Source organism: Panicum virgatum, chromosome 5N (genome assembly GCF_016808335.1).
Source record: "Panicum virgatum strain AP13 chromosome 5N, P.virgatum_v5, whole genome shotgun sequence".
In the NCBI taxonomy this organism is placed as follows: domain Eukaryota; kingdom Viridiplantae; phylum Streptophyta; class Magnoliopsida; order Poales; family Poaceae; genus Panicum; species Panicum virgatum.
This window is the reverse complement of record NC_053149.1, coordinates 53351185-53377899: the sequence shown is the minus strand read 5'-3', so window position 1 is coordinate 53377899 and position 26715 is coordinate 53351185. Positions and strand designations below refer to the sequence as shown.

Sequence of the window (26715 nt, the reverse complement as noted above, 5' to 3'; positions counted from 1 at the left end):
TTTCCTCCCGTCTCGAACTGCCACGCCGCCATCGCCGTTCCGCGCCGCCACACCCTCGCTCGCCCACGCCGCGCCCTCGCTCGCCTGCACGCCGCCAGCTGAGCCGCTACCGCCGAGCATTCACCGCAGCGCCGCCTGCACGCCCTCCTGCGCCGCCTGCGCGCGCGTCTCCGCCGCCTGCGCGCGCCGCCGTGCACCTCAGCGCCGCCGCCGCTACTACTCCATGCCACCATGCGCCACCCTCGCACGCCTACGCAGCAGCGCAGCCCGCGCCTCCACGCCGTCCACACCACAGCCGCAGCCGCTTTGCGCTCACCAGGTGCTCGATCTTTTGCCTATTCGAGATGGGACGCCAGAAGAGGAAGGGGAAGGAGGTCGTGGTCGAGAAGCCCGCTCGCAAGCGGACTCGTGCAGAGAGAGAGGCCGAGAGGGCCGAGATGGTGGCCAAGGCCGCCGAGGAGCAGGCGTCAGGCCGTGCTCGCCCGTTCGCGATCAGGGATCCGCCAGCCAGGGGCAGGGGCAGAGGCCGAGGTATGGGCCGAGTTAGAGGTGCCAGGGCTACCAGAGCCACGACTGAGGCAGCAGTAGCAGAGTCAGATCGTTCAGATACAGCTACAGAGTCAGAGGCAGATTCAGAGGTAGAGCAGTCTGAGCAGTCGCAGGGGCAGGGCACACAGGAGTCACCGACTCTACGATGTTCTGGCCGCACTCGGCAGACGTCCCCAGCAGGAGAGTCTTCTCCGGCGACCGAGCGTCGCACTGGACCGAGGACGCGAGGAGGTCACCAGCCACAGGAGCCTCGCAGGTCCGCAGCAGCAGCAGCAGCTCATAGAGCCGAGGCCCTAGAGGCCGAGCGCGCAGTGTTCCGTATGGACACTATTGTGCGTCTGGAGCCAGGTGTGCTGCTCCAGAACTTGACCAAGGCCAATGCGGCGAAGGTCAAGAGGCTCAGGTGGAGTGTTCAGGAGGAGGACTGGTTCCTCGTGACCCGTGACAGCCGGATCGACCGTAGGTTCTGGACGCTCGTACAGGCCAGTTTCTACGAGACCTACCAGAGGCGGGGCCACAGGATCTTCCCGCACAGAGTGCTTGACTGGGTGTCACTAAGGACAGCCGCAGGGGGAGCAGACGTCAGAGAGCACTTCGCTCACTTCAGGGGCCTGCCCAGGTTACTCCAGATAGAGCAGAACAGATACATAGAGGACTGGGTTAGAGTGTTCTATGCCACAGCTTGGATAGCTCCAGACCGCAGAGCAGTACACTTCGTGTTTGGAGGCCAGGTTTTTGGTCTGTCCAGAGCGACTTTAGTAGGGATTCTCGGAGTTGACTTGGTTGATGTCTCCCTGCACGAGATGGTATACGGAGACGCAGATCCACCACGCAGAGCTATGATTGGCGGGATTGCACCTTCTCACGAGACGATCTCTCAGTGCTTCCGCCAGCCGTTTCCAGTGTCGTATGCCAGAGTGCCCAGCTTGCTGACCCCGGAGGCATACGCAGTTCACATGGCCCTCCGGAGGACCTTGCTACCGAGGAGTGGCTACCCAGAGGGGTTTACTGGTTTGCAGCAGCTGTTACTTCTTCACATCCTTACTCACGAGCCATTCGATATTGTTGACTTTATACTGGCTGAGATCGAGGATGTGATCACTGACGGGATGGGGGTCGTGAGGCAGTTCCCCTATGCACACTGGATCAGCTACATTTGTTCGATGATCGTGCCAGCTGAGTCACCCGTCAGTGCCGTCTACCGTCAGGACGAGGCTCCCCGGTTCCCAGTTTACCGTCCGACAGCACCCCAGGACCGGAGGAGAGGCAGACAGGCCGAGAGAGCTGCCATGGCACAGTTGTCACCAGAGGCACAGGTCCGAGTGGCACAGGAGGATGAGGCACTGCTAGCTGCCAAGGCCCAGCTTCCCGGAGGAGATGATGAGATACACTGGTCTGAGCTTGAGTCAGACTCCTCCGAGGACGTCGAGTACTTCCCTGCAGCAGCCCCAGCTAGTCACGACCACGAGGCAGGGGGGGTCCAGAGAGCCAGCCCCAAAGTTAGCCGCTGCTACTATAGTTTCTGAGTCCCAGGTGTCTCAGCCGTCCGAGCTCACCACACTTCTACAGCAGCTCGTGACTCAGCAGAGAGAGGACCGGCTTGCACAGGAGGAGGCCAGGAGAGCCCATGAGGCTCAGCTTGCTGCTATACAGAGGGAGGCCGCCCGAGAGCGGGCTGCGACCGAGGAGCGTTTTGTCGGGCTTATTGATAGAGTCTCTCAGAGGACAGACGCTCAGTTCCAGCAGATGCAACAGGGCATGATGGTGATATTCGGGATGATCTCACAGCTTTACTCTCACACCGGACTCGCCCCGCAGCAGCCAGGACTTCAGGGTGTTGTAGCACCTCAGCTTGCAGCCACACCAGCCCCTCCTCCAGTTACTACTGTAGCTCCTGCTCTCTCAACGACACCGGAGACCACGTTCTCGATGTCAGCACTTCTTGGGTCTGCCGGTCGTCCGCTTTTCTCGCCACTGCCAGCGACCACACTCTTCCAGGACTCACCGTCGACAGTCGCTCTCCCCGTCGTTCCACAGACACTACTTTCAGGGGGAGCACGAGAGGAGTCCCTGCTTCCACAGTCGACGCAGCCGGCAGCATCAGCAGTCACGACTTCAGACGTTGACACTTCTTCTGCTGACCCGGTTACGACTTCTACGGATCCTCTCCTAGGCAGTGCTAGAACGAGAGCCTCTACCACAGCTACACCCCCAGTTAGTTCAGATCCAGCAGGCAGTACTGACCAGCAGCTCCCGTCTGTCACCGAGGGTTCACCGTCTAACGACGACGACGACGATGACGACCCGGACCGCTTCCTTGCCGTGCCACGACAGCCGGATCAGTAGCTCGCCTTTTTGGTACTTTGATGCCAAAGGGGGAGAGAGTCAGAGTCAAGGGGAGGGTAGAGTTAGAGAGAGCTCGTAGTTATCAGGACCTTGATGCTTTGTATCACATTTGGTGTTAGTTCATGGATATGTACATTTGTCGCTTGAGTATGCTGTGGTTTGAGACATATCTATGGATTTCGTTTGAGCCGTTGAGCTCTTTGGTCCTTTTTCGAGTTTGCTTGAGTTTTTTCTTGTTTTATCTTTCTCGCTCTCTCGTCATTTATGTTTGTGTTGTCATCAATCACCAAAAAGGGGGAGATTGTAAGCATCTAGGCCCTCAAGGTATGTTTCGGTGATTAATGACAACCATTATTGTGACTAATGAGTTTGTGCAGCTTAACAGATCATTATCGCTCATTTGGTCATATGTCAAAAGAGGCCCCTAAATTTCATTATCCAAAAAGGCGATCTCGGTTTTCAACTCTAATATATGTCAAGACTAAGGATCTTTCTAGTCCTAAGTGTCACAAGGTTGAGAAAGACACTTAGGTTAGTATAGGTTTTATAGTTTTGTAGTGATCGCACTATTAAGAGGGGTTAAGGCCAAGTAACTTGAGCATGGACATGGTCAATCAAAAATGGATGCACACTATGGTCACTCAGGTTCCTAGAAGTTCAAATAAGTGGCTTTCAACTTATATCTCAAGAATATTTGGATTTCATTCAAGACTCAAATCAGAAAAGGCAAAATCAGAAAAAGTCTTTAACACCGGTTTAACCGACGCTCTCCCTTTTCTATACGTCGGTTAAACAAAGTCAGCAGAGTCTGGACAAGTCAATACACCGGTTAAACCGACGTGTTTGAATTTAACGTCGGTGCATTAGTCCAGAGTTGGTTTTTCCAGGGTAATTCAAGTTCTATACACCGGTTAAACTGACGCTATTTGAAATGAGACGTCGGTGCAATTGACCAGTGAGATGGTTTTTCCATGGATTTCTGAAGTTGTACTCACCGGTTAAACCGACGATGGTTTTGAGTTAACGTCGGTGCAGTTGTCCAGAGACTTGGTTTTTTAGTTGATCAGTGGACAACTACACTCACCGGTTAAACCGATGATACGTCGGTTAATCTGCCCAAGTTGTAACGGCTAGTTTTTAGAAGGGGCAGTTTACATTCATCGGTTAAACCGACGATGACTATTGGAGGTAAGTCGGATTAACCGGCGCTACGCAGTTTTCTGGCAGCTTTTTCTCCAACGGCTCTATCCGTGTGAGCTGCCTATATATACCCCTCCAATGGGTCATTTTGCCACTCTTGACACCAGGCAACATCCAAACACTCATACTATAGTCATGAGCCACCTTGAGCTTCATCTTTCACATACTTGTTCATTCAATCAATCAAGAAGCAAGATTAAGGACTTGAGTAGAGAGAAGCTTGTGTGCATCCGTTCTTGGTGATCGGTTCTTGCTCAAGTGAAGGCCTTAGCTTGTTACTCTTGGTGATTGGCATCACCTAGGCGATCTTGGTGATCGAGGTGTTTCTCGCGGAGCTTGCCAAGGATTGTGGGAGCCCGGAGAAGAAGGTTGTACGTGGCTTGATCTCCACCACGCCGGGATGGTGAACGGAGACTCTTAGTGAGCGCCCTCGTCTCGGTGACTTGGGATGTGACAAGACTCTTTGTGAGTGTCACAACGTGGATTAGGGGTGTGTGCCAACACATCGATACCACGGGAAAAATCCGGTCATCTCTTGTCCACTCTCTTTATTCAAGCATTTTCTTTCATGCAATTTATTCATGTGCTTGACTTAGAGATCATAACTTAACTCTACCTTGCTAGGCTTTTCTTCTCGTTTTATCTCTCATAGCTTGAGTAGGTAGCTTAGTTATCCGGTTGGTGAATTGGTGCCTTACTAGTATTGCATAGGTTAAGGTTGCTTAATTGTGTTTTAGAAATTGAAAAAGGCCCAATTCACCCCCCCTCTTGGTCCATCGATCCTTTCAACTCCTCATGAGGGTATGGATTCCTCTTAATCTGCATAGAAAGTGTCAAAAAAATTATTGCATAAATAATGTTTGTGTACTAGGAACAAAATTATTCAATACATAGACAAAAAAACAGATTACCTTAATTGTCACCTCATCCTTAAGAGTAGAGGCATGAATTCTCCACCTGCAGCCAAATTCCTTGCCACTGTAGTACACCCTATACCTTCCTGTGTCACTCGCTTCAATGTTATAATGGAACTCATGTTTCACAGCATGTGTAGCTAGAGCCAACTTAAAAGCATTCATGTTGGAGTACAAAGTGCCTACTGCCATAGGAGGATCCTTCATGTCATAATCAGCATCGGGCATACGTGCAGCCTCTCTATCTTTAACAATGTCATTTATGTCATCTATTTCTTCATCCTCACCAGAGGAAGATTCATCATCAGTATCTGTGTCATAGCATGGGTCTGATTGGGAACATTCAGCTTATCTTTGTTTAGTGCTAGGTTCAGAATTGAAAGATTTTGGAGGTTGGGGATCAAGCTCAATATATAGCCCTTCCTCATCACCCAGATGCTCATTACATGGGTTTGGGTTGGCCAGGTTACCATTATCTGTAGATTGAGTCTCTGTTTGGAGGCTTGATTCTGCTATGCTAGGACATGGTATGGAAGGGGTGAATGGAGCTTCAATTGACTGGCCGGTGCTAAAATCCCAATCAGGAATAACATGAGGCTCACTACTAGGGCTATGATAAGAAAAAGTCAACAAGCAGCACTTGGAAGCCTCATGTTTATCAAACATTGCAAACAAATTTTGGTCAGAGCACACTTGGATGTTCACCTTACTGTCCATGCAAAAGTAAAACAATCTTACTATGTCACCGAAACGAGGAGGACACTTTTCAACAACTTCATCAACCAAATCGTTGAAATTGGTGAAGTCAGCATCCACGATTTTTCTTAACCAATACCACCGATCACGCGTATTGGCAGCAACAATCCGAATTTCTAAGTTGAAGCTATTTTTTGCGTCCATCCTACATACGAAGAGCACATGACTACTATAGATAAATCTACGAACACAAAAATCTACGAATTCAAGAATAGTACAAATGTTATAGATCCTCCTATGGCAGACACACAGCACGCACCTCGTGGATGGCTCGGTCCTCTGACTCAGCTTCCAGTGCTCCACGGCATCCAGAACAGCAACCACCAGGGGCCGGTCTCAACCGCGCACCAGTCGGCGAGCTGCACTCCCGCGCGCGTTGCCTGTGCCGGCCGGGGGCTCCGCGCCGCCGCGCGCTGCTCGTGCGAGCCGCGCCCGCGCGCGCTGCCTGTGCCGGCCGGGGCCCCCGCTCCCGCGAGCCACGCCCGAGCCGTTCGCCCGCGGCGGCCAGGTGAGTCGCGCCCGCGGCGGCCGGGGGAGCCGCACCCGCGCTGTTCGCCCCGCGCAAGGTGCCGGCGGCGGTAGGGCGGGATGCGCCGACAGGGATGGGCGGTGGCCGGTCTCGGGCCTCTGGGATTGGATGGAATGGTACACAGGACAAAGAAAGTTGGAGCGATGGTATACAGGTGGGAATGAATTTTTTAGTGGTACACAGATAAGGACAATCTTTTTTAATGGTACACAAGTAAAAGACTCTCAAATCACGTCCATCCATCAATCCATGGTCGTGCCGCCGTCCGTCTCTACTCGTACGCACGATTTCCCTTGGGAAAATTCCCTGTGTGGCCCTAGAAGAAATGAGGCTCCCTTCTATGGCTCTGAAATGTTCGGCCTCCCTTCCTTGACCATGTTTTCATTTTACATACCTTCTATGGCCCTACCGTGAGATCTCCAGTTAACTCCTAGTTAAGTGGCTGTGAAAAGACGAAAATGCCCTTGGGTCAAAGGGTAAGGAATTGAGATCCCTGCCGCCGAGTCCCTGCAGGCCGCCGGCCGCCGCACTCGTCACCCCAGGGGCTCGTGACCCGTGTGCGCAGGCCGGCGCAGCGCTCGCGGCTCGCGCAGGGCCGCAGGCAGGGCGGCAGGCCGGCCCGTAGCTGCAGGGGCAGCTAGGCAGGCTCCGGCCGTCAGCCGCCGGTTGCGCGTGGCGCGTCCCCCGCCGCGCAGCGCACCCTTCCCCTCCGTACACCACGCGGAAGCCGAGGCGAACTTGGGCACCCTGATGGCGCCGTCGCCGAGCCTCGATTCCGGCTGACCGGAGAAGCCCCGTCGCCGGCCCCGACCACCTCGCCGTCAACCCCCTGCTTCCGGCCTTCCTCCGTCCGATTCGAGCTCTCGGTGAGATCAGCTGCGTCCACCTCTTCTCACTGGCACCCTTCCCATCAGCTCCCGGCGCCGCGACCGCCCGAACGCCGCCGCGACTGCCGCGCCGTAGACGCGCCCATCACGGGCGGGGTCCCCCGCGGCCTCCCGCTGTGCTGCCGCGCGTCACAGTCCCGCCTGTCCGCCTTGGCCGCGGTGCCGCAGGCCCCGATGCCACTCGGCCATGCCGCCGGCGGGGAACGCCATGTCGCCGCGGCGCAGCACGCGCGCCGTGCGCACGACGTCCAGCTCGCTGCCCAGGAGCTCCGCCTTCTAGCTGGGCATGGTCGCCATCGCGTTCCTCCTCGTGGCGCAGCTCGTGGGCACTAGCGCTGTTGTGATCACCGCCGTGTGGCCCCCGCCGTCTGCCGCCGCCCGCGGAGTCCAGGGGCACGCATCCCAGGATGGAGGAGAGGACGGTCGTGGATGGCGGCGGTCGGCCGGCGCACGGAGGCTGTGTCGGGGGGACGGCGGCGGGCGGGCCGCCGCGTCCCTGGCCGCCGCCGCACGCGCGCGTCCTGGGCGCTCTCCCTGGCCACTCCGTTGGCGCGCGCGGTCGCCGCTGCGCCCGCGCGGACCAGGCCGCCGCCGCGCCCGCGCGCGCGTCCTGGGCCCCGGACGACTCCTCCACGCGCGGCGGGATGGGGGCGGGCGCCGGATCCGCAGGCGGGGGTAGCCGCCGCCGCCGCCGGGGGCGGGCTCGGGCGTGGGGGGCGACGTGCGGGATTGGGGGGGTTCCCATCTGGAAGGGCAAGTGAGGCAGGGGCAATTTGGTCCAAAATTGCAACTAAATACTTGACATCGGGAACTCTAACGGTTGTAGGCTAATGGATGTAACGTTAGGGCTATAGAAAGGATTGAAAATAAAAAAATGACCATAGAAGAGGGCTTCAACTTTCCAGAGCCATAGAAGGAGGTGCAGTTTGTTCGAGGCCTTACAAGAATTTTTTTCATTTCCCTTCCACGCCCCCGCGGCGTTTCAAATCCTCTAATCGCCGATTAATTACGCCCGCTCGCAGACAGGCCTTTGCGCCGCCAACTAATCACCACCTCACCAGATTAAGGTTTAATTTAATCTTGAGAAATCAAATTGAATGGACGCGGACACAGGGGCCTCCTCTATCCGTTAGCCCCCGCCCTCCCCGTCTCCGCCATTCCCAAAGGCTCGCTTTGCTTTTGTTTACTCTTCCGCTCCCTCCGCGCATTTCCCTTTCCGCCGCCCATGCGGATCCGCCTCCTCGCATCCGCCGCCGTCGCGCGCCTCACCCGCGGCCGAATCTGATCCGGGGTGGGGGTCAGGGGATGGGGGCGGGGCGAGAGGAAGGGGAAGGGGCCGTGGAGGAGGAGGCCACGGGGTACGAGGTGGGCATCGTGGTGCCCAAGCTCTCCCGCGCCGCCGCGGCGGGGGCCGCCGAGGACTGCTTGGCGCGGCTGGTGCGGGAGCTCGAGGGCGCCGGGCTGCTAGTCGAGCGCGTCCGCGGCGTCCCCGCCGAGTTCATCAAGGTCGGTGGCTGCTTTTGCACTTGCCCTTTCTGAATTCGGGTTGTGGTGAGTGGTGCGCCCTGAGTTTGAGACGAGGAGGCGATCCGGAGGAGCGCGAGCCCTATGATCTGCCCGCCTCGCTCTCGGAATTGCGCGGGGCGTGCTGCTTGCTGTCTCGATTCTAACGCTTGTGGGCCTGCTGTTTGAATTTAGCTGGCTGCGCCAATGGGGACCCTGGGGAGAGCGGCTGCGGAGATGCAGATGAAGAAGCTGACCTACATCGGTAACTTGGGGCTCCACCTGGAGGCATTTTGACATCGAAATGCAGTTGGGGTGGGTGGGCGGTGTGTTCATGTTGCTGTTAATTTGGGTTTCAGGAATGGAGCTTCAGTTTGAATGGGACCAGGTCGCAGCATTTGTCAGGCAGCCAGATGGGTCCCTGTTCAGCTGGAGAGAGCGATATTGCTGCTTCCGTTACTTGATATATGGCATAGTAAGTGCACACTTGTCCTCATTTGTAGCTGTTGTTGTTGTTCCAGATTGCAACAAATTGTGGATATGCCTACTGATATAGTGCCCATTGTTCCACACGTCTACTGATAAAATTTGTTTCTCTGGTCTGCTTTGTAAAACTACCAATGGTTAAGTATATGCCCATTGTTCTATTGAGCTGTGCTCTTTCCCATGCACTTTGTTCCGTCATTGATCTTATTTAGTGTATCAGTGCACTTTCGTTCTTTTTTTCGCTTGATATTATGCAGAGAAGTGAAGTATATAACTAATTAGCCAAGTGTTCGGCTCTTGCTATTTAGATATAATTGTGTGATAGCAGGTTGGAATTGATTAATGCAGGTGAACAAGACAAACTCTGAAATAACTCTTAAATTTGATGACAAGGAGTTCCATTGGAAGCAAAATGAGTCACTATTGACAAGGCTGGAATCTGAAGGAGTTGTAAAGCTAGTGTTCCCTTTGCATGGTACACTAATCTAAATTCTACTTGTTCTCATATATTGTGAAGGGACAATTCCCTATATGCCACTGGTAAAAACAAGTAAACAGCAATCCCAGTCAGCTTAAACTTTGTTGCAGATGAAATTAAAAGGAAGCAACTCCTGAGAAATTGGGCACTCAATTGGCTTGACTTCACATGGCAACCTATTGATGAGATTTACTCCTACTTTGGAACGAAGGTAGAACTGTGTCTAGCACATCTTGCCACTAACATCTTTATTTTATTAATTTTTCTACCTGTTACTTTGTAAACACTCTGTCTTCAACTGCAGATTGCTACATACTTTGCGTTCCTAGGAATGTATACACGTTGGCTTTTCTTCCCAGCTGTTTTCGGACTGGCAACTCAACTTATAGATTTTGGGTATACATTTTACTTGCTATTCCTCATTGGAAATATAAAATTAATATTATTTTCTATCTGTTCTTACTTCTGCATTTCTCCTCTGCACTTTGAATTCAGGTCATTGCAGTGGTTGGTTCTTCCTGCTTTCTTTATCTTTGTTATTTCTTGGGCAGTCTTCTTTTTGCAATTTTGGAAACGAAAGAATTCAGCACTTCTTGCAAGGTTACACACATGATTCAAATTTGATCTGTATATATCAAGCTAATTTGCTCACAACTGTTTCCTGACCTCTTTAAGATGGCCACAACAGATGGGGTATAAATTGCTCATTATCTGAATACAAAAGTATGGGCAATGAACTTGACTCCTTGGGTGATGCTCTTACTATTGAGGAAAAGAAGTTTAGTGATGTATCTGCTGAGAAAAGAAAGTTGCAAAGGAATGAATGGTTTGGTGTCCTCCTTAGAATAAGGAACAATGCTATCATTGTGTTGGCTATCATTTGTCTTCAGCTGCCATTTGAGTTGGCATATGCTCATCTATACGAGATTACAGAAACTGAGGTGATGAGGTCAGTATTCCTATGATCCGCCTTTTGGAAGGGTTAGCCCAAAACGGTGCAACTGATTTGCTAGCTAGCTTTCCTTCCCTAGTACTTTATATCTGTTTCTCTCAGTATTTTGACATTTCTGGTTGTCACTCAAATCTGCATTGTATTATTCTCATTGATGTTATACTATACAGGTATTTGTTGACCGCTATATATCTTGTTGCGATTCAGTATTACACCAGAATTGGTGGCAAGGTATCTGTCAATTTGATAAAGTATGAAAACAATCAAGGAGAAGAGTCTAGTTCTGCTAGCTTAGTTTATAAGGTAAATACAACAAAGTTTGAAAGATGGTGTGTTCTTTAAGCCTGGCTTCTCACTTTTTGTTTCCTTTTCTTGAGATACAGGTCTTTGGCCTTTACTTTATGCAGTCATATATTGGGTTATTTTACCATGCTTCATTGTATCGTGATATACTGGCCCTCCGGCAAGTTCTCATCCAGCGTCTCATTGTGTCCCAGGCATGTCCGCAGCATAATTGTTTTACTGATGAACATGATTGTACCATAGTTTCATATTGATGGTATGTTTGCTTTTTTCCTTCAGGTATTAGAAAATCTGATTGAGAATTCCATTCCTTACCTGAAGTACAGCTATAAAAAGTACATAGCTGTCCAGTAAGTTTTGCACGAACCCTTTTGTCTTATCCTTATTTCCAGATCAAATCCTTATTTCCAGATCAATAGAGTAAAACAAGAACTCTCTCCAATATTGTAGCAAGAAAAAGCATGAGAGAGAATCACCCTCAGGAAAGTCAGTCCGGTTATCAACAAGAGTGGAGAAAGAATATTTAAAACCCTCTTATACTGCAAGCATTGGAGCAGAACTTGAAGATGGTTTATTTGATGGTAAGTGTCAGACTTTGCTTTGGATGTACTCCCTCCTTCCCTGTTTATAAGGCATGGTGGAACATGACACGGTCTTCTAAACAACACTTTGACCATTTATTTATCATATATTATATCACTTTTGATTATAAACTTATAATCATTGTAAACTATAATTGATTATGAATCCAATCATATGAAATTTGCATTATAAAAACAAAAATTTAATAGTCAAATTATTGGTCAAAGATGAGAAAGTTTGAATCTTGATATACGTGTATGCCTTATAAACGGGGAAGGAGGGAGTAGTTCATTATAGCACTTCCGCTGAGTTTTAGTCATTGCATTTGCAGTCTGAAAGAAATGGAAAAAAATTGTGGAAGTTGTGCTTACAGTATTATATCCATCACAGATTTTCTGGAGCTAACTCTACAGTTTGGAATGATCATGATGTTTGCGTGTGCATTTCCGCTGATTTTCTGTTTTGCTGCTCTGGTATGTGGTTTCTGTCACAAAATCACCGTGTTTTGCTTTGATGTAAATCTGTTAATGTTGTTGGAACTTTTTTCCCTACAGAACAATGCTACTGAAATCAGAGCAGATGCATTGAAATTATTAGTCATGTTGAAAAGGCCTGTCCCCCGTGCTGCAGCTACAATTGGAGCATGGTTGAATATATTCCAGGTTTGCTTCCTGAACTTTTTATTTGACTCCTAGTGACTATACATGCATGTCCGTGATGTTCACTCTTGAATTTGTTTTCAGTTCTTGGTGGTAATGGCAATATGCACAAACTGCTTGCTTCTTGTTTGTCTCTATGATGCGGAGGGAAACTGGAGGATTGAGCCAGGACTTGCAGCAATCCTCATAATGGAGCATGCTCTCCTCTTAATCAAATTCGGTTTCTCACACTTCGTGCCTGAGGTGATTTCTATATTTATCTCCTTCCTCTGTACAGTTCTACTTATTTCCTTATAACTGAAGCACCAATTGTGGTTTGTTGCTTTCCTATTGTCCATTAGGAGCCTGCATGGGTGAAAGCAAATCGAGTGCGATATGTAGCTCAAGCACAAAATGTCTGCTCCAAACAACTTTTGAAGAGCATTTCAAAATTGGACGCCAAACTGGACTGAGAAACATCAGGTGCAGTTTAGAAGACCATGCTAGTTTTGTAGCTTAGGTAGAGCGAGATTTGTATAGCCAAAGTTGTACAAATTGTAGGGATGTAACAACTTGATTCTGCTAATTGTTAAGTGTAGATATCGGCTTATTGTTACCTGACCTACTGGTAACTGCGTAGAGCAGAATGACCTTAGGAGTAAGAATGTGAGTGGGGGTGTCGTTCAATTTTACTGCTCTGTTGAGTCGAACTGAAACTTGGATATGTTTCAGACCATGTAATGTGTGTTTGTGTGCATGTGTGGATGATTGCTTAAGAGTAGCGTTGTACTGAGTACTAGTTGACAAAGTGAGCACAAACGAATTGGAGTGTGGAAAGCCCCTTGTTAGTGACAATCATCAATTTACTGGAGAAATATTAAATATACCAGCTGCTGTTTATTATTATTCACACCCATGACCTAGCAGCTAGATTTTATTGTGTTTGACAGAACGGAGGTGAAGTCAGTAAGTACATATACATCACCCTGCGTCTCCCACTGAATGCATGAATGAAAAATTGAAGGTGATCAATGAATTTTGCAAATCGCCCACGGCATCCTGTCTGGTGTTGCCCGGCGACGGCTGTAAACATGTCAGCGGACAGCATACCAAAGTTAACTTCGGCTTTAGCTGCTCAGCCTGCGGTCATGTCATCGCTCGCGCCCGGGTGCTCCGACGAGCCGTCGCTCTTCTCCGGTCAGGCGTCGAGGCTGAGCTGGAGCACCAGCGCCGCCACCTTCTTGGCCCATCGCCGGATCTCGTCCTTGACCTTGTCGGGCTCCACGTCCACGAGCGGACCGGCGCCCAGCCCGGACAGGAGGCGCTCGAACCGGGCGCTCCCGCGGGACAGCGGCGCCTTCGGCTGGCTACCGCCGCCGCCGTTGGCCGACGCCTTGGCCGTCGTCTCGCCGACCGACATGTGCCGGGGCACCGGTTTTCCCGGTGAATCGTGCGGCGGGGGTGCGATTTTATACCGTCCGGCAGAGGTGTCAGTGTCCCGCACGCCTTGTAAGAGTGAGTTTCGCTCCATGGTTCCTTCCAAGATGCTCCAAGGTCTCGCTTCCAAGCCATCGATTTTTCAGCAGTGGACATCAGATTTCGCGAATTCCTGTGCACGCAAGGCTAGCTCACGGGCTAAACAGATCCCTACCCCCTAGTGTGAATTTGTTGTTTTTTTAATATATATTTCTATACAGGCTCCTGCTGAGACATTTTGAAAAATGCACTAGCTAAATATTAAGCTGTGGAAGCATTCTAGTAACATGCAAAAGTTGCAGCTGGAAAAAGGGAAGTCGTCGAACTCCTAGGCTTGAACCTTCTAGAGGTGTATCAACGGGATAATCAAGAGTCAAATTATCCACGGGATAATCACATGACCATAGTACAGAGGAATATCCACGGGATAATCAAGAGTCAAATTCAGGGTACCGGCAGAACCTTTTAGACCACAATTGTACGTCACAGGATACATGTCAAAACTTGAATCACAGACAAATGAATCGAGAAAGTTTGTAGTAGAACCTCAGGCATCACAAGCACCAAAAGGCCACAATTACTAAAAGGATATTCATATGCTTAATCATGTCATGGGTACAAGTACAAAAGGTGGAACCTACAATGAAATTTCATTTGTGGCAGTCTTAGGTACGGCGCACATCATCCATCATGCTCCAAATCTAGAAACCATGAAACATAAACATCGCCCATCAAAACAATTCCTTGTGACTTAGTTCGCCTGCCTATTCTTCTTCTTGACACCAGACTTGGCAACCTGGAGGCTGCGGTACACTGCGCTCAGCCTTGCAAGAGCTGGCTTGGTAAGATCAGGCCTGTAGTAGTTGTCGCCAACCTGTACAAACAGAAAGCAAATCCATTACAACAACTGAAGGTGCCAGCTTTGCCGAACAAGAACTCACAGGTCTGGTCAGACATTGTTTCTCATTCAAAAAATGTTGTATGTGGTAAAAAGCAAGAAGCACCATGTTTCAGAGGAATTTTGTTTTGAGGGTCTACGCGTATGCTTCAAACAAATGTCTTCTCATTGAATAGTATGGAAGTAGCTCAGCCAAGCAGAGTTCTAAAAAATGGTTCTCGCATGCTACTAATCTACCATACAGTTTTATAAGCTGACAAGTCCTCAATACTTTTGTGAAGATTGGTATTGGAACCATATAGTTAGCAACAGCTATAAATGTGAACCAAGAACTAAAAATTCATAGTAAAACAAGCATTTGTAGTTCAACTTGTAACAATAGGACCACAACAAATATCACAAATTCAATTAAAAAATGTGGAACAAGTGTATTTGATTGATGACCCAGACATATGAATGGGTTCTCACATGATAGGGCTAATGACAATTTTGTAATTGCTTACCCATAATTATTTTAAAAATCATCTTTCTAAAGGAGAACAAATAATAATATAAATAATGAAACATGTAATTGTTCTATACCTGGTTCTTAACAGCCTTGGCCATCTTGCGGAATTCCTTGCGCATGACAGACTTGTGGTAGAGGCTGGCAGGCTTGTTCTGCTTCTTTGTCTTGGTTGTTGAGAGGACCACCGCCATCTCCTTGCCACTGGCCGGTTGCACAGTCACGGTCTTCTTGTTGGCAAGGCCTGAAATGAAGCCAATCCCACAATTAAACAGTGCCACCATTGGCATCCACAATTCAACCGAACACGATGGGAAACAAACACTAACCAGAGTGCTTGTAGGAGTGGACATTGTAGAGGTTGTTGGGCTCCTTGCTGAACTGAACCTTGGCATTGCCATTGCCAAACTGCTTGACCAGGAAGGAATTATTCTTCCTCACGATCTCCCAGATCAGAGAATCAGGAACCGTCGCCATTTAAGCTTACCTAAAGCACAAATCCAACGACACATCGGACAACATGTAACCAATCAGCTAAACAGGAGCAACTAAATAATAAAAATCGAAATAGCAAAATCACAAGCAATTTTACCACAGATGAGAGTTATCAGACTAAAGATGGCAACACAGTACAAATTAATTACAAGATGGCTGCTGTTCCACATGCTCTACTTGAACTGGATTGAGTTTAGTGGAGTTCAAAAAATACAGCAGGTCAACGACAAACAGTTAGTGACATCAAAACTGTATACACTAGCGGTTTCTAACTATGATGAACGAGCCCACTAAACAATTTCTAGCACTGCAGCGCATAAAAATGGAGTTGGGGAGCAAATCGGGCACTCGCGGAGGTCGAATAGATCAGCTTACGCAGAATGAAAAAGGCAGCCTAGGTTAAGACAGATCAATTCATGGAAACAGTCGAAGCGGGAAGGGAAGATTTCTCTCACCGGAAGTTGGAGTGACGCGCCGCCGATCTGCTTCTCTCCGGGACTCGGGGTGCTGGTGGCCTGGTGGGGGGTGGCTGCGGCGCGGCGAGCTTTAGAGAGACTTTTTTATAGTGATGCGGTGCTCATAAACCCTAGTAGGTTCGGGTAGCTGCTTTTGTGGACCGAATGGGCCTAGTTGCTTTGTTCTCATGGGCCTCCAGCTTGATACAGTTACCTAGTATATTGCCACTTTCTTTTTATCTAAGAGCATTAACTTGTTATTTTTATATCTCACAAACGAAGTCGAGTTTGGTCAAAATATTTTACAAAGTTGTGTATCATTATATCATCTATATGTGTGTGTGTTTTTGTGAATTTAGACGACTTTTTTGCCATGGTTTGCATGGATTTTCGGGTTTTCACGAAGGTTGTGGTTTCCACCAGATACAACGTCCATTAACTTTGTTAAGAGGCAGTAGTGAGCACTGGAAGTAGGACAAAACCGTGGAAATTTCTTTCAAATTGTTCATACTAAGGGAGGCAGGGCCCTATACAAGGGAAAGATCAGAACGAGAAGTTTTGGTCTGTACTGTCAACCGAAACACTTGTCCAGCACACTGTCTCTCACCTTAGTTATCTCTGACCCCTAAAGACGACACAACTATCCAGTGTTGCCAACCAGTATGCATTCAGTGTTGCCAAATTGAGTGCCGTCGGACATTCACCAGTTTCATTAGTTAGACTTTGGATGCTCAGTCTCTTCTAAGAGCTTTACATCCAGTTTACCAAATATGAGAAGTTGCTTTACATGAATTGAATACATACCAGGCTGCAGAGCTGAAAGAATGGAACAATATGCATGAGTAACGAAGATGATTAAGATCCAGTCACAATGAAATGGAATGAAATAACCTCAAACGTTTTACATCTCCGGCAGCATGATGTGCTTATTAACAAACACTAACAGGAAATGTCTTTACATTATAAATCTATGAAGAGGCCACAAGAGAACAAAAGAATTGTACATTATAAATCTATTGAAAAGGCCACAAGAGAACAAAAGAATTGCATGCTCAAAACAAGCATCGCAGATAACATCCATAAAACATTGTGTGTTGCTATACTGTACAGATCTCAACTCAATCCCTATAAAACGTATCATGTGTCTATCGTATTCATATATATGACTAGGTGAAACTCCGTGCTGTATATATGTGATGTGAAACTGTAAATCTAGCGGCGGTTTGTTCGAAGCGACATAAAATGTGCAGCAAATGAATCGTAGTCTGTAGGAAGCTTGGGGTGAACATGTGCAGGGGGTGTTTTGGGGGTGCTCTCTTTCAGAGTTTCTCCTGAGGTTTCTGAGTTTCTCACATTTCCTGGAACAGAGCTTCTACTGATCTCAGCTTCTTGCGACTTCCCTCTAGCCCCCATTGGTGATTCAACACGCTCATCTTCAGGTGAAGAGCGCTGTGCTGCAACCCTCCTTTGTTCAGCACTTGAGTTGTTCAGTTGAGGGGCATTTGACTCCTTTGTCAAGCTTTCAGTTTCTTCAGCATATCGTGCTCCAGTTCGGACATGGCCATCTCTCTTTGTGTCTGATGTTACATCACGTGTTCTGCGTGATTGTATCTGCACTCCAGACCGCTTTGGCTGAGTAGTCTGCTGTGGCTCTAGTTCTTCTTCACTGTCTTCTGAATCAAAATAATGTCTAGCCATTCTTGATCTCATTTCCCGGCATGCTCCAGTACCTGGCTTTTCATGATAAAGCTCTTGATTAGAATTCACACGTTCAGAACTCTTAGTTGTGGGAGAACTTGGATTAATAGATTGTTTGGATAGCTTCTCAGTATCATCTGAATCAAAGAAATTTGTTGCCATGGTTGATCTTGCTTCCCCGTGCGTTCCAATAATTCGATTCCTGTCATAAAGTTCACTATTGTAATTTCCACCTGAAGAGGTCCTGGTTGAGAGTGAGCTTTTGGGGCTACTTCTGTTCTGTACAAATGAAGTAGTATTCTCTTCCGAATCAACTGACTCTTCAGTGCTCGCAGAAGCCTTAGGCAAGGACTGACTTGGCAGTATATTATCCCTGGAAATTTTGGTGTATGGTGGAGGTTGCCTGGGTTTGTTTCTTAGTCCAGGAGTTAATTTTCCAAAGTTGAGGCCAAGATCACCTTCCTTATCATCAGAAGTTGCTGAAGTCCGAATGGCAAAAGGCAAGGACTGATTCTCATTTGCTTCTGGTGAGAATGCACTCTTAAATTTATCTAGCTCAGTTTCTTCATCCGAAAGATCAGAATCTCTGCTTTGTACATGGTTAAAGTGTCCCGGTGCCTGTCCCCCTAAATAATCAGATATGGGTGAACCACCAGTTCCACCACTGTGTCTCTCCTTGTATGATAGATTAAGACCAGGTGATGCCATGAATTTCTTGCTGGAGCTAGGCTCATAATCTCCAATACTTTCTTTAACATCAGGGACAACCTTTCCAGAAATTCTGTTAGCTTCTTTGTTCAGGCCAGAAGCAGACTTCAAAGACTCTGTACGCATCGTTGTGCCTATCTCCTCATCAGAACTACTACCATCTGAATCAAATGTAGGTGGCAAGCTATCATAAGGACGAGGTGAATGAACATCACTTCTGTTTGCTCCTAAATTATCAGATTGTTGTGTTTCTGTCCTGGAAAATAGCATTGAAGTTCTATGGTTAGGAGATTCACTTCTATGTTGTTGACTCCAATCTGCAGTTGTGAATCCCATGTGATCTTGGACAGCAGGTGGCTGTTCAGTTTGCTTTGAGGAGAAAGTATCCAACAAATTCTCTTCTTCAACATCAGAATCATATTGATCAAAGGCAACAGATGACGAGTCTCGAGTTTTGTCATTCTGCTGGTCCCAAACAGAACTGCTGCCATAAGTAAATGTATCTTGGGAAGAATTGAAATTGCCATAGTAGTCATTTGTGCTCTCCTGATCAAAGCTAGGCTTCCTATCCTGGACATTGCGCCCAGCAGGTTCAGTTTCTTGCAACTTTCCACTAGGTAAATCAAATGGATGAACTTCAGATCTTCCAATGTTGCTTTCTCTCTCATATAAATCATCGAAATGGGGAGGCTCAGGTGAATGAGCATGAGGTTGTTCAGTTGGCATTTCATATACATGACTTTCACGACTGTAAGAGTGGAATTGTTGAGCTGGGGAATGAACTGTTGGCATCTTCTGGCTTTGAGCCGGGGCATGAACTGTTGATATATTCTGGTTTTCAACATGATTTGTTTCTGCTCTTCCCGACCTTTTTCTTGCATATGGCATTGCCCTTGGATCATTTATACCTGAACTCTGGTCATGGAAACTCCTGTTCTCATCCTTCACTAAATGCTCAGCTGGTTGCTTCCTTGGTGTATTTTCATGACTGTATGCAGCTGCCTCATAATCTCCAGTACTTTGGCCACCAGAATAGTTTCCACGACTAGCAAGTTGAGCAGCAGCTCTAGCAGCAATACTTGCCATCTCCGCAGACTCTGCTGCTGCCTGTGCAGCAGATGTTGCATCCTTGAATTCCACATTCCAATTGGCACCACTAACTGACGGTTTTCTTTCCCTATGCCGATTCATCTCTTCATTCCTGGACACAGTGTCTGAAAAGAAAATTTTAACCAGTCATCGGGAATATGAATAAGAAACAAAAAGTGGCAGGAATTCAATGGTAGAATCTCTTTGTACCTGGGACTGTTGCGCCATATTGAGGATAAGGTGGATCTCCAGTATTTCCATGTGAGATACTGTTAGGACCAGGAATTTGTGCTGAATAGGAAGCAGATGCATCATGTTGGGAGCTAGGGGGCACTGAAGCACTGGAACCACTACGAATGTTTTCTTGTGAGAAAGCATTAGAATTTCTATTTGCTGAGACATCTGCAGGCGAATAAGGTCCCTCCACAGTCGCCGCTGGAACACCAGAGTATGTGGGCTGTGGTGCTGACATGCTAGAAGTGGATGACCCCATAGTTGAAATGTTTCCTCCAGAATATGTGGCAGGCCCATACTGGTAAACAAAATAATCAAACAGATTAGGACCACAATATCCAATCAGGACAGAAAGTGAAAAATGCAAAATACTCTCAAACAGTTATTTACTAGATGATCTTCATTTGGCTTCTGCAATTTCTCCTCAAAAGCTTTTGGCACCCATTTGATGTTGTGCTCCTCCGCAATTGAGGTCAAGGTTTTGATTTTGGTCTGTATATCAGGTGCTCCTGCTGACAGTTTCTCAATTACCTGTAACAAACATAGTTGTATAAGCGGTCTAGGGTAAAAGTGGCATCGTGCCCATGGAAACAAGGAAAATCTTTCATAAAATTTGAAACTCTTAAATAAAGGCAGCAAAAAATACCAGACGATTTACGCCACTGTCAGGGCGCGCTTCAAGGGCTGCTGTAGCAAACTCTTTTCCATACTTGCTTGTGAATTGCTTCCGGACATCTGCTAGTTCCGTGACATCCGAACACCTCATAGATGCAAATATAACACTCGCTATTGCCTCCTTCAGATCGATGGGACAAGCCCTACAATTCAGGTGAATAAAATGCATATGCTATTTAGATGTGCAGAAAAAACATCCTAAATCATGACGTGCTGCTAAGAAATAGTTCTGAACCAACTCAAAACGCAAACCATCGAATAAGGGTTTGCATATAAGAAAAAAATGGCTTACTTCTGTGAGTCAATAATGGACAGACGTGCCACTATAAGTTCACAATATACTTCAAGCAAGTCATATGCTTGCATGAACTTCTCTTCCCTTATGACATGTTCAACCTGCAGGCGGAACACAGCAGAGTCAATAAGAAATAATGAGCCTCATGCTGACATAGTACTATCAAGACACATTAAAATGCGATAAGTATAAACTTCATTAGAACTGAGAAAAAGCTAGTCATTTTCTATGGCCTAACAGATGTTTGCAGCAAGAGGCATCTAAGATTAAATATGGAGAAAGCACAACCCGCTAATTATTGGTTTACATCAGTCAAACAAGAAAACCATGCACTTTGATCAGATGAAGATCCAATGCCCCCATGGAACATCAGGGTTTCAATGGAAAAAGTTTAGTAGCACAAAGTAAGCATTGTCCTATAGCGAGTGCAGAGCACAAATAGCACTGAAATTAAAGTTAGGATGTGTGTCCAACGAAAGCGTATAGTGAGGAAGAAGAACCAATGCTTGATGTTATTTGATAAGTCCCAAATGTTTACACTCGTTGCAGCTGACCAATGTAGCAGCCCGTCAGTCAGCAACCATGGCATATCTACCACACACATTCATCCCAAATAGCAGCCAATTCATCCATTTGCACATATAAACACCTAGACTACAACAAAACACCTAGCTCAACTGAGGCCGCAGCGCTTGAGCTACAGAAGTCAAGTCCACGCAACCCGATTACCGAACTTTACCATCATCAGGTCAACCGTGGTATCACGCGCTGAAGACGCGTCGAGCCAACTCGAAGCAATGGGCGGTGGTGAAATGGTAAACGATGGGACGAAACGAAGCACGTACCCTGATGCGCGCGGTCATGTCCTGGTTGGCCTCGAGCAGCTGCGCGACCTCGCGGCGCATCTGGCGCACCTGCGCCTCCTTCCGGTTCCGCAGCAGCTTGATCCGCGCCACCGCCATCCGCAGCGACGTCTTGCTGCGAACATCACCATCACCAATAAAAACCAAGGAAGCGAAGCGGGCGTTAGAATCCCCCACAACCCTCCGCCACCCCGGGAGCGGGAGCGGACGGAAATCGATCTGGACTGACCACTTGTCGGGCTTGAAGCCCTTGTGCAGGACGCCGGAGAGCTTCCCCTTGCTCCTGTGCATCTCCGCCTCGCGGCCGGCCTCCGCCCGCGCGACACAACCGCACGCAGACCTCCCCTCCTCCCGGCTTGATTCGAAAACCCAACCAAATCCAACCGGCCCCGTGGGAGACACGGCGCGCGCCACCAAGTGCTGCCAACCCCCCACCTATCGGACGCGCCGCTTTTGTTGCCGCGGTGCGGTGGATTGGAATATGGAAAGACTCGCCCCCCCTCGACGCGGCCGCCTGCCGCCAAGGGGAACCGAACAGGAAGAAGGGGGGAGGAAGACTCTCCGTTTTGCCGATGGAAGCGAATCGTTTTCTCGTGGGAAGGGGGTGGGAATTGTCGAATGGGATTGCTGGTGCTGCCGTGCGGGCGACGCACGCGCAAACGCCCGACGGCGCCTTCCTCGCCGCTTCGCTTCCGCGTCGCCGCCGGTTGGGGGTGCGCGCGCTCGGTTGGTTGACCGTGACCGGCCGGGCCCTGCGCGACGGGTTCGAGGCGGCCGGCTCGGCTCGGCTCGGCTCGGATCGTCAGGTGGCACCTGCCCGGCCGTGTAACCTTCTGTTTATGAAAACTTTGAGCTAGAGCTGCTCCGGATTTAATTTTGATTTGCGCCTTGCTGATGGTAATCTTTCAGACTTCAGCCCAGTTTGCTATCCCTCCGTGTTTGCAGAGCTTCCAAAATCTCTCCGTGTCGATGCGTTGCTGGAAGGAAATGCGTGTCCTCTGTTTGGCATTTTGCGCGTTTGAAAGTCTCGGTGACGTGTGGGAGACTTTGTACCAGCAGATCTTGACACTTCATTAGTTGACCATCCACGAAAGAAGTGTCAGCCGCATTTGCTAGGTTCTAGACGTGCATGCGTGATTGAGGTTCGCTAGCGAGCACCGAGCTTGATTTTTTTTTTATGTCCGAAGCCGAGGCCACCCAATTAGGCAGATCTTGTTTCAGCAATACGAGCAGGGGCGGCGGATGAGAGAGTGGCCGCATTGCTCTAATCAAGGTCAACCCGGAGGCAGAACGCGTCGTTGGTGCTAAATAAACACACAGGTTCCATTGTCCACCACCACCAGACAGGCCGGCTATCCATCACATGGAGATGTAGCAGGATCCACCAAACTTAGTAGTCCGTAAGCTATTAAGGTTGCCAACCTGACAAATGATGATGATCCCCTTCACCATCCATACCGGTGGAACCACAAAATTTATGGAGACACCAACACTTTCCGGCATGTGACACCTTCAAAGGAATCAAAATGCTATTCTTTTGATTTTGGAGATTTTTTTTGATGGGGCATTTGGGAGAAAAAAAATGAGTGAGATAAAATGACATTCAGCCTTAAAGGCCCAAAACGACGATAAGAAAAGCCTACAACATCCGACAGAAAGATTTACAGCCCAATATATTCGAAGCCGCACGGCCCAAACCCCCGCTTGTGGCCCACAACCCCGCTCGTTTTCCCCCAAACCAACGGCGGGTTTCGCAGAGAGACCTGAGCTGGACTGCGGGCCGCGGCAGGCTTCTCCGGCGGAGCCAAAGCAAGCGGAGGGTGAAGTCAGTGGGAGGCGGCGTCGGCATGGACGAGGCGACGAAGAAGAAAGTGGAAGCGACGGTGCTGGAGATCCTCCGGGGCTCCGACATGGATTCCGTGACGGAGTACAAGGTCCGCTCCGCCGCCGCCGACCGCCTCGGCATAGATCTCTCCGTCCCCGAACGCAAGCTCTTCGTCCGCGGCGTCGTGGAGGGATACCTCACTTCCCTCTCCTCCCAGGAGGTGGAGGAAGAGCAGCAGCAGGGCGACGCCGGCGAGGAGGCAAAGGGGGGCGAGAAGGAAGATGAAGAGGAAGAGGAACAGGAACAGGAAGAAGAGGAGGAGGAAGAGGAGGGAGGTGCGCGGAAGAAAGAATACGACGACCAGGGGGACCTTATCCTCTGCCGCGTGAGTTCTTCCTCCCGTGCCTCCAACGCTCAGGCTCTTCCCCTTCGCCCTTTGTTCGATCAATCCGGGTGCTAGGGTTTTGTGGCGTGGGGCTAGGGTTTTGTGGCGTGATGTGGGTTTGCGCGTGCAGCTGTCGACCAAGAGGAGGGTGACGCTGTCGGAGTTCAAGGGCAGGACACTGGTGTCCATCCGCGAATTCTACTTGAAGGACGGCAAGGAGCTGCCAACCAGCAAAGGTGACTCAACTCTTCCTCGAACTGCAACCTTCGATTTCTGCTCGAATTGTAGATGTTATGCGCTCCACTCAAATGTACCTTGATACATTCATGCTTATGGAGAATTCGAGTACTGAGCGTAGCACAATTTTGGTGTCTTTCTCATTTTAATGCCCCACTATACCTAGTTTTAGCAAGCTTACCGCATTCTGCAGTGTCAGCTAGATCTTGCCCCCGCCTTTAGCCCTCTACACTCTTATGGTATAAGGATGGTTCAGATTTCCTGAAACTTAATTCCGCATGAGTACATGACCAATTTGTCCCGGAACTCAGAACTGGATAGTGAAAGACACATGTGGTTGTTTTCAGTGTTATCTGTTCTTTCTTAAGTTTGATCATATTTGGTAGTGGTTCAGAATGTGTCTGGTTTGAGTCTTGCTCGTTTATTATTTAGAAAACATTAGTTATGTTCCGTGACAAAGTATTGACAAGGAATGATTGCTGCAAAAGCAGAGGGACGACAATAGGCAAAGCATGAATTGTGATATACAGCGTTAACATGATAAGTGGTCTTCCAAGTTATGTAACCATTTAACCATTAAGATTTCTGCAAAATAACCAAAATAATTTGTTAATAGCATTATTTAGCAAAGCCAATATCTCTATTTGTCAATACCGCTGACTATTAGTTATCCATATTTCCACTAGTTCTTTCCTTGTTATAGAAACAATGCACATACCACAACTAGGTTTTCCATATGTCACCACATAATAGTGGTTAGGGTGCCTGTCCTGTTGTCACAGCAACATCTAGATTTTGTTATAGTCGCTATTATGATTTATTGATATTGACTTCTCCGTAGGCTGTCAGTCCTCTATCTTCAAAAGTTGTTAGCATAGTTATGAAGTTGTTAGAGAGAAGTTCTTTCCCCCCTGGTGTCTAGCTGAGTACTCTGTCTAGCTGGACATTATTGTTATGCAACAGAAGAAAACTGCCTGGCTTAGGTGTTTAACAGCCTTTTGAATTATTTGAATAAAAGTTAGATGTGACCATCTTAATGCAACATTACGTTCAGTTTACTAAGAATTAATGATGTTTGTCTACTCACCTTATTATGGCTAATTAAATGAAGAAACTGAGAAGTCATTCCGGCTACTGATCTTTCCACAATATAAAACTTCAATATAATATTTGTTCGCAAACTAGTTTTCAGTTGATAAACACCGTATTTACGTCTGCTGTAATATTTGGTTCGCAAACCAGTTGATAAATCAGTTGCCTTCCTTATGGTGATGCCAGATTCTGGCTATTGTTTCACTTTCACATGAGTTATCCTAAAATGTTGGTGATGTCAGACTCTGGATATTGTTTGTTAACATATCAGGGGCAACAACTCTGCTATGTGATGCACAAAATTTGTAGTTTTTTTTAGATTTTTAAACTCTCCTTGTTAAAATGATACTAGTGCTACTATATATGTTTCTAAACAATGAAGAGCTTGGTAGTTGTGTGCTGTTAGTGATGCCAACGATTTGGATTCCTGTTTTTTTTTGTTGGTGTTATGTTGTGGCGTTTTAGTTGTTTCATCCCATGGCATAGTGTTTCACTGACTGTTTTCATGTCTTTATTTGCTAATATTCTGCATTATGCAGGAATAAGTATGACAGTCGAGCAGTGGGAAGCATTCCGCAATGCTGTACCTGCGATAGAGGATGCCATAAAAAAGCTTGAAGATTCAGACTGAGAACATGTTTTACAAGCCTCTTCTTTTGCCTGTATCGAATCAAAAGGCCCAGGGCATATGTGGTTTGCAAAGTGCCTCGCAGTCTCATCTCATGGAGCTCCTAGAGCTCCTATGAACTTGTGTAAAACTAAAAGTAGTGCCATCTGTAGGGTAGACTCTATACAGTACGGAATGTTTGCTAACAAGCAGTAAAGAGTTCGGAATTTATGCTAGCAAGTTTGTGAATTTTTTCTTCAGTTCTTTCCGTCATAATTTTTTATGATCTTGCAAATTCCAAATTGCCTTTTGTAGCGTTCAGGCTCTCCACTGTACACGGATGAATTGTAGAGGAACTCGATGAAGAGTAGGACATGATGTGTAAGTAGATCGAGGTTCCAGAGGCTTTTGAATTTCAAACGAGTTCGATAGTGTTCGCAGTCAGCACATGGGCTGTACTCATTACAATCATCCAGAATGGAGCAATGGGCCAAAGGACATAGGTTTTGTTTAGATCCCAAAACGCAAAATGTAAAATTTTGTAAATCGCTTGCATGGTGTACTAAATGTAGTCAAAAAATAAATCGTATTACATAAATGGACTGTAAATCGCGAGACGAATCTAATGAGCCTAATTATGACGTGATTAGACACTAAATCGCTACAGTAATGCTACAACGTGCTCTAATGATGGATTAATTAGGCTCATTAGATCTGTCTCGTAGTCTACAGACGAGATCTGTAATTAGTTTTGTGATTAGTCTACATTTAATACTTCAAATATTAAAGATTCTCTTTCAAAAATGCAAAAATGCAAAATGCAAAATGATCTATTCATGTGCTTTGGCTCATCTAACGAAAGACAGCAACACAAGCCACCTTACACAAAGGGTGTGTTTAGTTCACTTTGCATTTTGCATTTTTATGTTTATGGAAGGGAATCTTCAATATTTGAAGTATTAAATGTAAACTAATCACAAAACTAATTACCGATCTCGTCTGTAAACTACGAGACGAATCTAATGAGCATAATTGAAGAATCATTAGAGTATGTT

At 47.7% G+C, this 26715-nt stretch overlaps 4 protein-coding genes and 1 pseudogene across 5 annotated transcripts; 2 read left to right on the top strand and 3 right to left on the bottom strand.

Moving 5' to 3' along the window:
* The first annotated feature begins 8286 nt into the window (after positions 1 to 8286).
* On the top strand, positions 8287 to 13029 carry LOC120675319 (anoctamin-like protein Os01g0706700). 2 transcript variants are annotated; one of them, XM_039956502.1, is made up of 16 exons: positions 8287 to 8687; positions 8880 to 8949; positions 9044 to 9159; positions 9519 to 9645; positions 9759 to 9859; positions 9953 to 10044; positions 10144 to 10248; positions 10337 to 10597; positions 10771 to 10903; positions 10984 to 11097; positions 11183 to 11253; positions 11354 to 11484; positions 11876 to 11958; positions 12040 to 12147; positions 12229 to 12387; positions 12486 to 13027. In XM_039956502.1, exons 1-16 carry the CDS (start codon positions 8487 to 8489, stop codon positions 12594 to 12596), a joined length of 1983 nt encoding a protein of 660 aa, XP_039812436.1. In that variant the 5' UTR covers positions 8287 to 8486; the 3' UTR covers positions 12597 to 13027. The 2 variants fall into 2 exon arrangements, with proteins under 2 accessions (XP_039812436.1, XP_039812435.1); XM_039956501.1 differs by having other exon boundaries at positions 8323 to 8687; positions 9738 to 9859; positions 12486 to 13029.
* LOC120675429 lies at positions 13001 to 13571 on the bottom strand (annotated as a pseudogene).
* A 548-nt stretch (positions 13572 to 14119) lies between these two features.
* On the bottom strand, positions 14120 to 16106 carry LOC120675422 (60S ribosomal protein L28-1-like). Its single transcript, XM_039956643.1, has 4 exons — positions 15953 to 16106; positions 15332 to 15489; positions 15080 to 15246; positions 14120 to 14473 (listed from the first exon to the last, which is right to left on the bottom strand). The coding sequence occupies exons 2-4, from the start codon at positions 15477 to 15479 to the stop codon at positions 14351 to 14353; spliced, it is 438 nt and encodes a 145-aa protein (XP_039812577.1). The 5' UTR covers positions 15480 to 15489; positions 15953 to 16106; the 3' UTR covers positions 14120 to 14350.
* A 701-nt stretch (positions 16107 to 16807) lies between these two features.
* On the bottom strand, positions 16808 to 22234 carry LOC120675299. The gene is made up of 7 exons (XM_039956437.1): positions 21744 to 22234; positions 21497 to 21629; positions 20649 to 20752; positions 20328 to 20499; positions 20072 to 20212; positions 19658 to 19979; positions 16808 to 19572 (listed from the first exon to the last, which is right to left on the bottom strand). The coding sequence occupies exons 1-7, from the start codon at positions 21803 to 21805 to the stop codon at positions 17165 to 17167; spliced, it is 3342 nt and encodes a 1113-aa protein (XP_039812371.1). The 5' UTR covers positions 21806 to 22234; the 3' UTR covers positions 16808 to 17164.
* A 1026-nt stretch (positions 22235 to 23260) lies between these two features.
* LOC120675414 (RNA polymerase II transcriptional coactivator KELP-like) lies at positions 23261 to 25920 on the top strand. The gene is made up of 3 exons (XM_039956633.1): positions 23261 to 23724; positions 23855 to 23960; positions 25593 to 25920. Exons 1-3 carry the CDS (start codon positions 23362 to 23364, stop codon positions 25682 to 25684), a joined length of 561 nt encoding a protein of 186 aa, XP_039812567.1. The 5' UTR covers positions 23261 to 23361; the 3' UTR covers positions 25685 to 25920.
* The last annotated feature ends 795 nt before the right edge of the window (positions 25921 to 26715 follow it).

Excerpts from the sequence above, each read along its gene's own strand:
- LOC120675319 (XM_039956501.1), top strand. The coding sequence starts at position 8,487 with ATGGGGGCGGGGCGAGAGGAAGGGGAAGGGGCCGTGGAGGAGGAGGCC. Across the intron at positions 11,098-11,182 it reads AGCGTCTCATTGTGTCCCAG|GTATTAGAAAATCTGATTGA; the intron begins GCATGTCCGCAG and ends TTTTTCCTTCAG. Across the intron at positions 11,959-12,039 it reads TTTTCTGTTTTGCTGCTCTG|AACAATGCTACTGAAATCAG; the intron begins GTATGTGGTTTC and ends TTTTCCCTACAG.
- LOC120675414 (XM_039956633.1), top strand. The coding sequence starts at position 23,362 with ATGGACGAGGCGACGAAGAAGAAAGTGGAAGCGACGGTGCTGGAGATC. Across the intron at positions 23,725-23,854 it reads GGGACCTTATCCTCTGCCGC|CTGTCGACCAAGAGGAGGGT; the intron begins GTGAGTTCTTCC and ends TTGCGCGTGCAG. Across the intron at positions 23,961-25,592 it reads GGAGCTGCCAACCAGCAAAG|GAATAAGTATGACAGTCGAG; the intron begins GTGACTCAACTC and ends TGCATTATGCAG.
- LOC120675299 (XM_039956437.1), bottom strand. The coding sequence starts at position 21,805 with ATGCACAGGAGCAAGGGGAAGCTCTCCGGCGTCCTGCACAAGGGCTTC. Across the intron at positions 20,500-20,648 it reads TCCATTATTGACTCACAGAA|GGCTTGTCCCATCGATCTGA; the intron begins GTAAGCCATTTT and ends CCTGAATTGTAG. Across the intron at positions 19,980-20,071 it reads AGCCAAATGAAGATCATCTA|TATGGGCCTGCCACATATTC; the intron begins GTAAATAACTGT and ends TTTGTTTACCAG.
- LOC120675422 (XM_039956643.1), bottom strand. The coding sequence starts at position 15,479 with ATGGCGACGGTTCCTGATTCTCTGATCTGGGAGATCGTGAGGAAGAAT. Across the intron at positions 15,247-15,331 it reads CCACTCCTACAAGCACTCTG|GCCTTGCCAACAAGAAGACC; the intron begins GTTAGTGTTTGT and ends GCTTCATTTCAG. Across the intron at positions 14,474-15,079 it reads CCAAGGCTGTTAAGAACCAG|GTTGGCGACAACTACTACAG; the intron begins GTATAGAACAAT and ends CTGTTTGTACAG.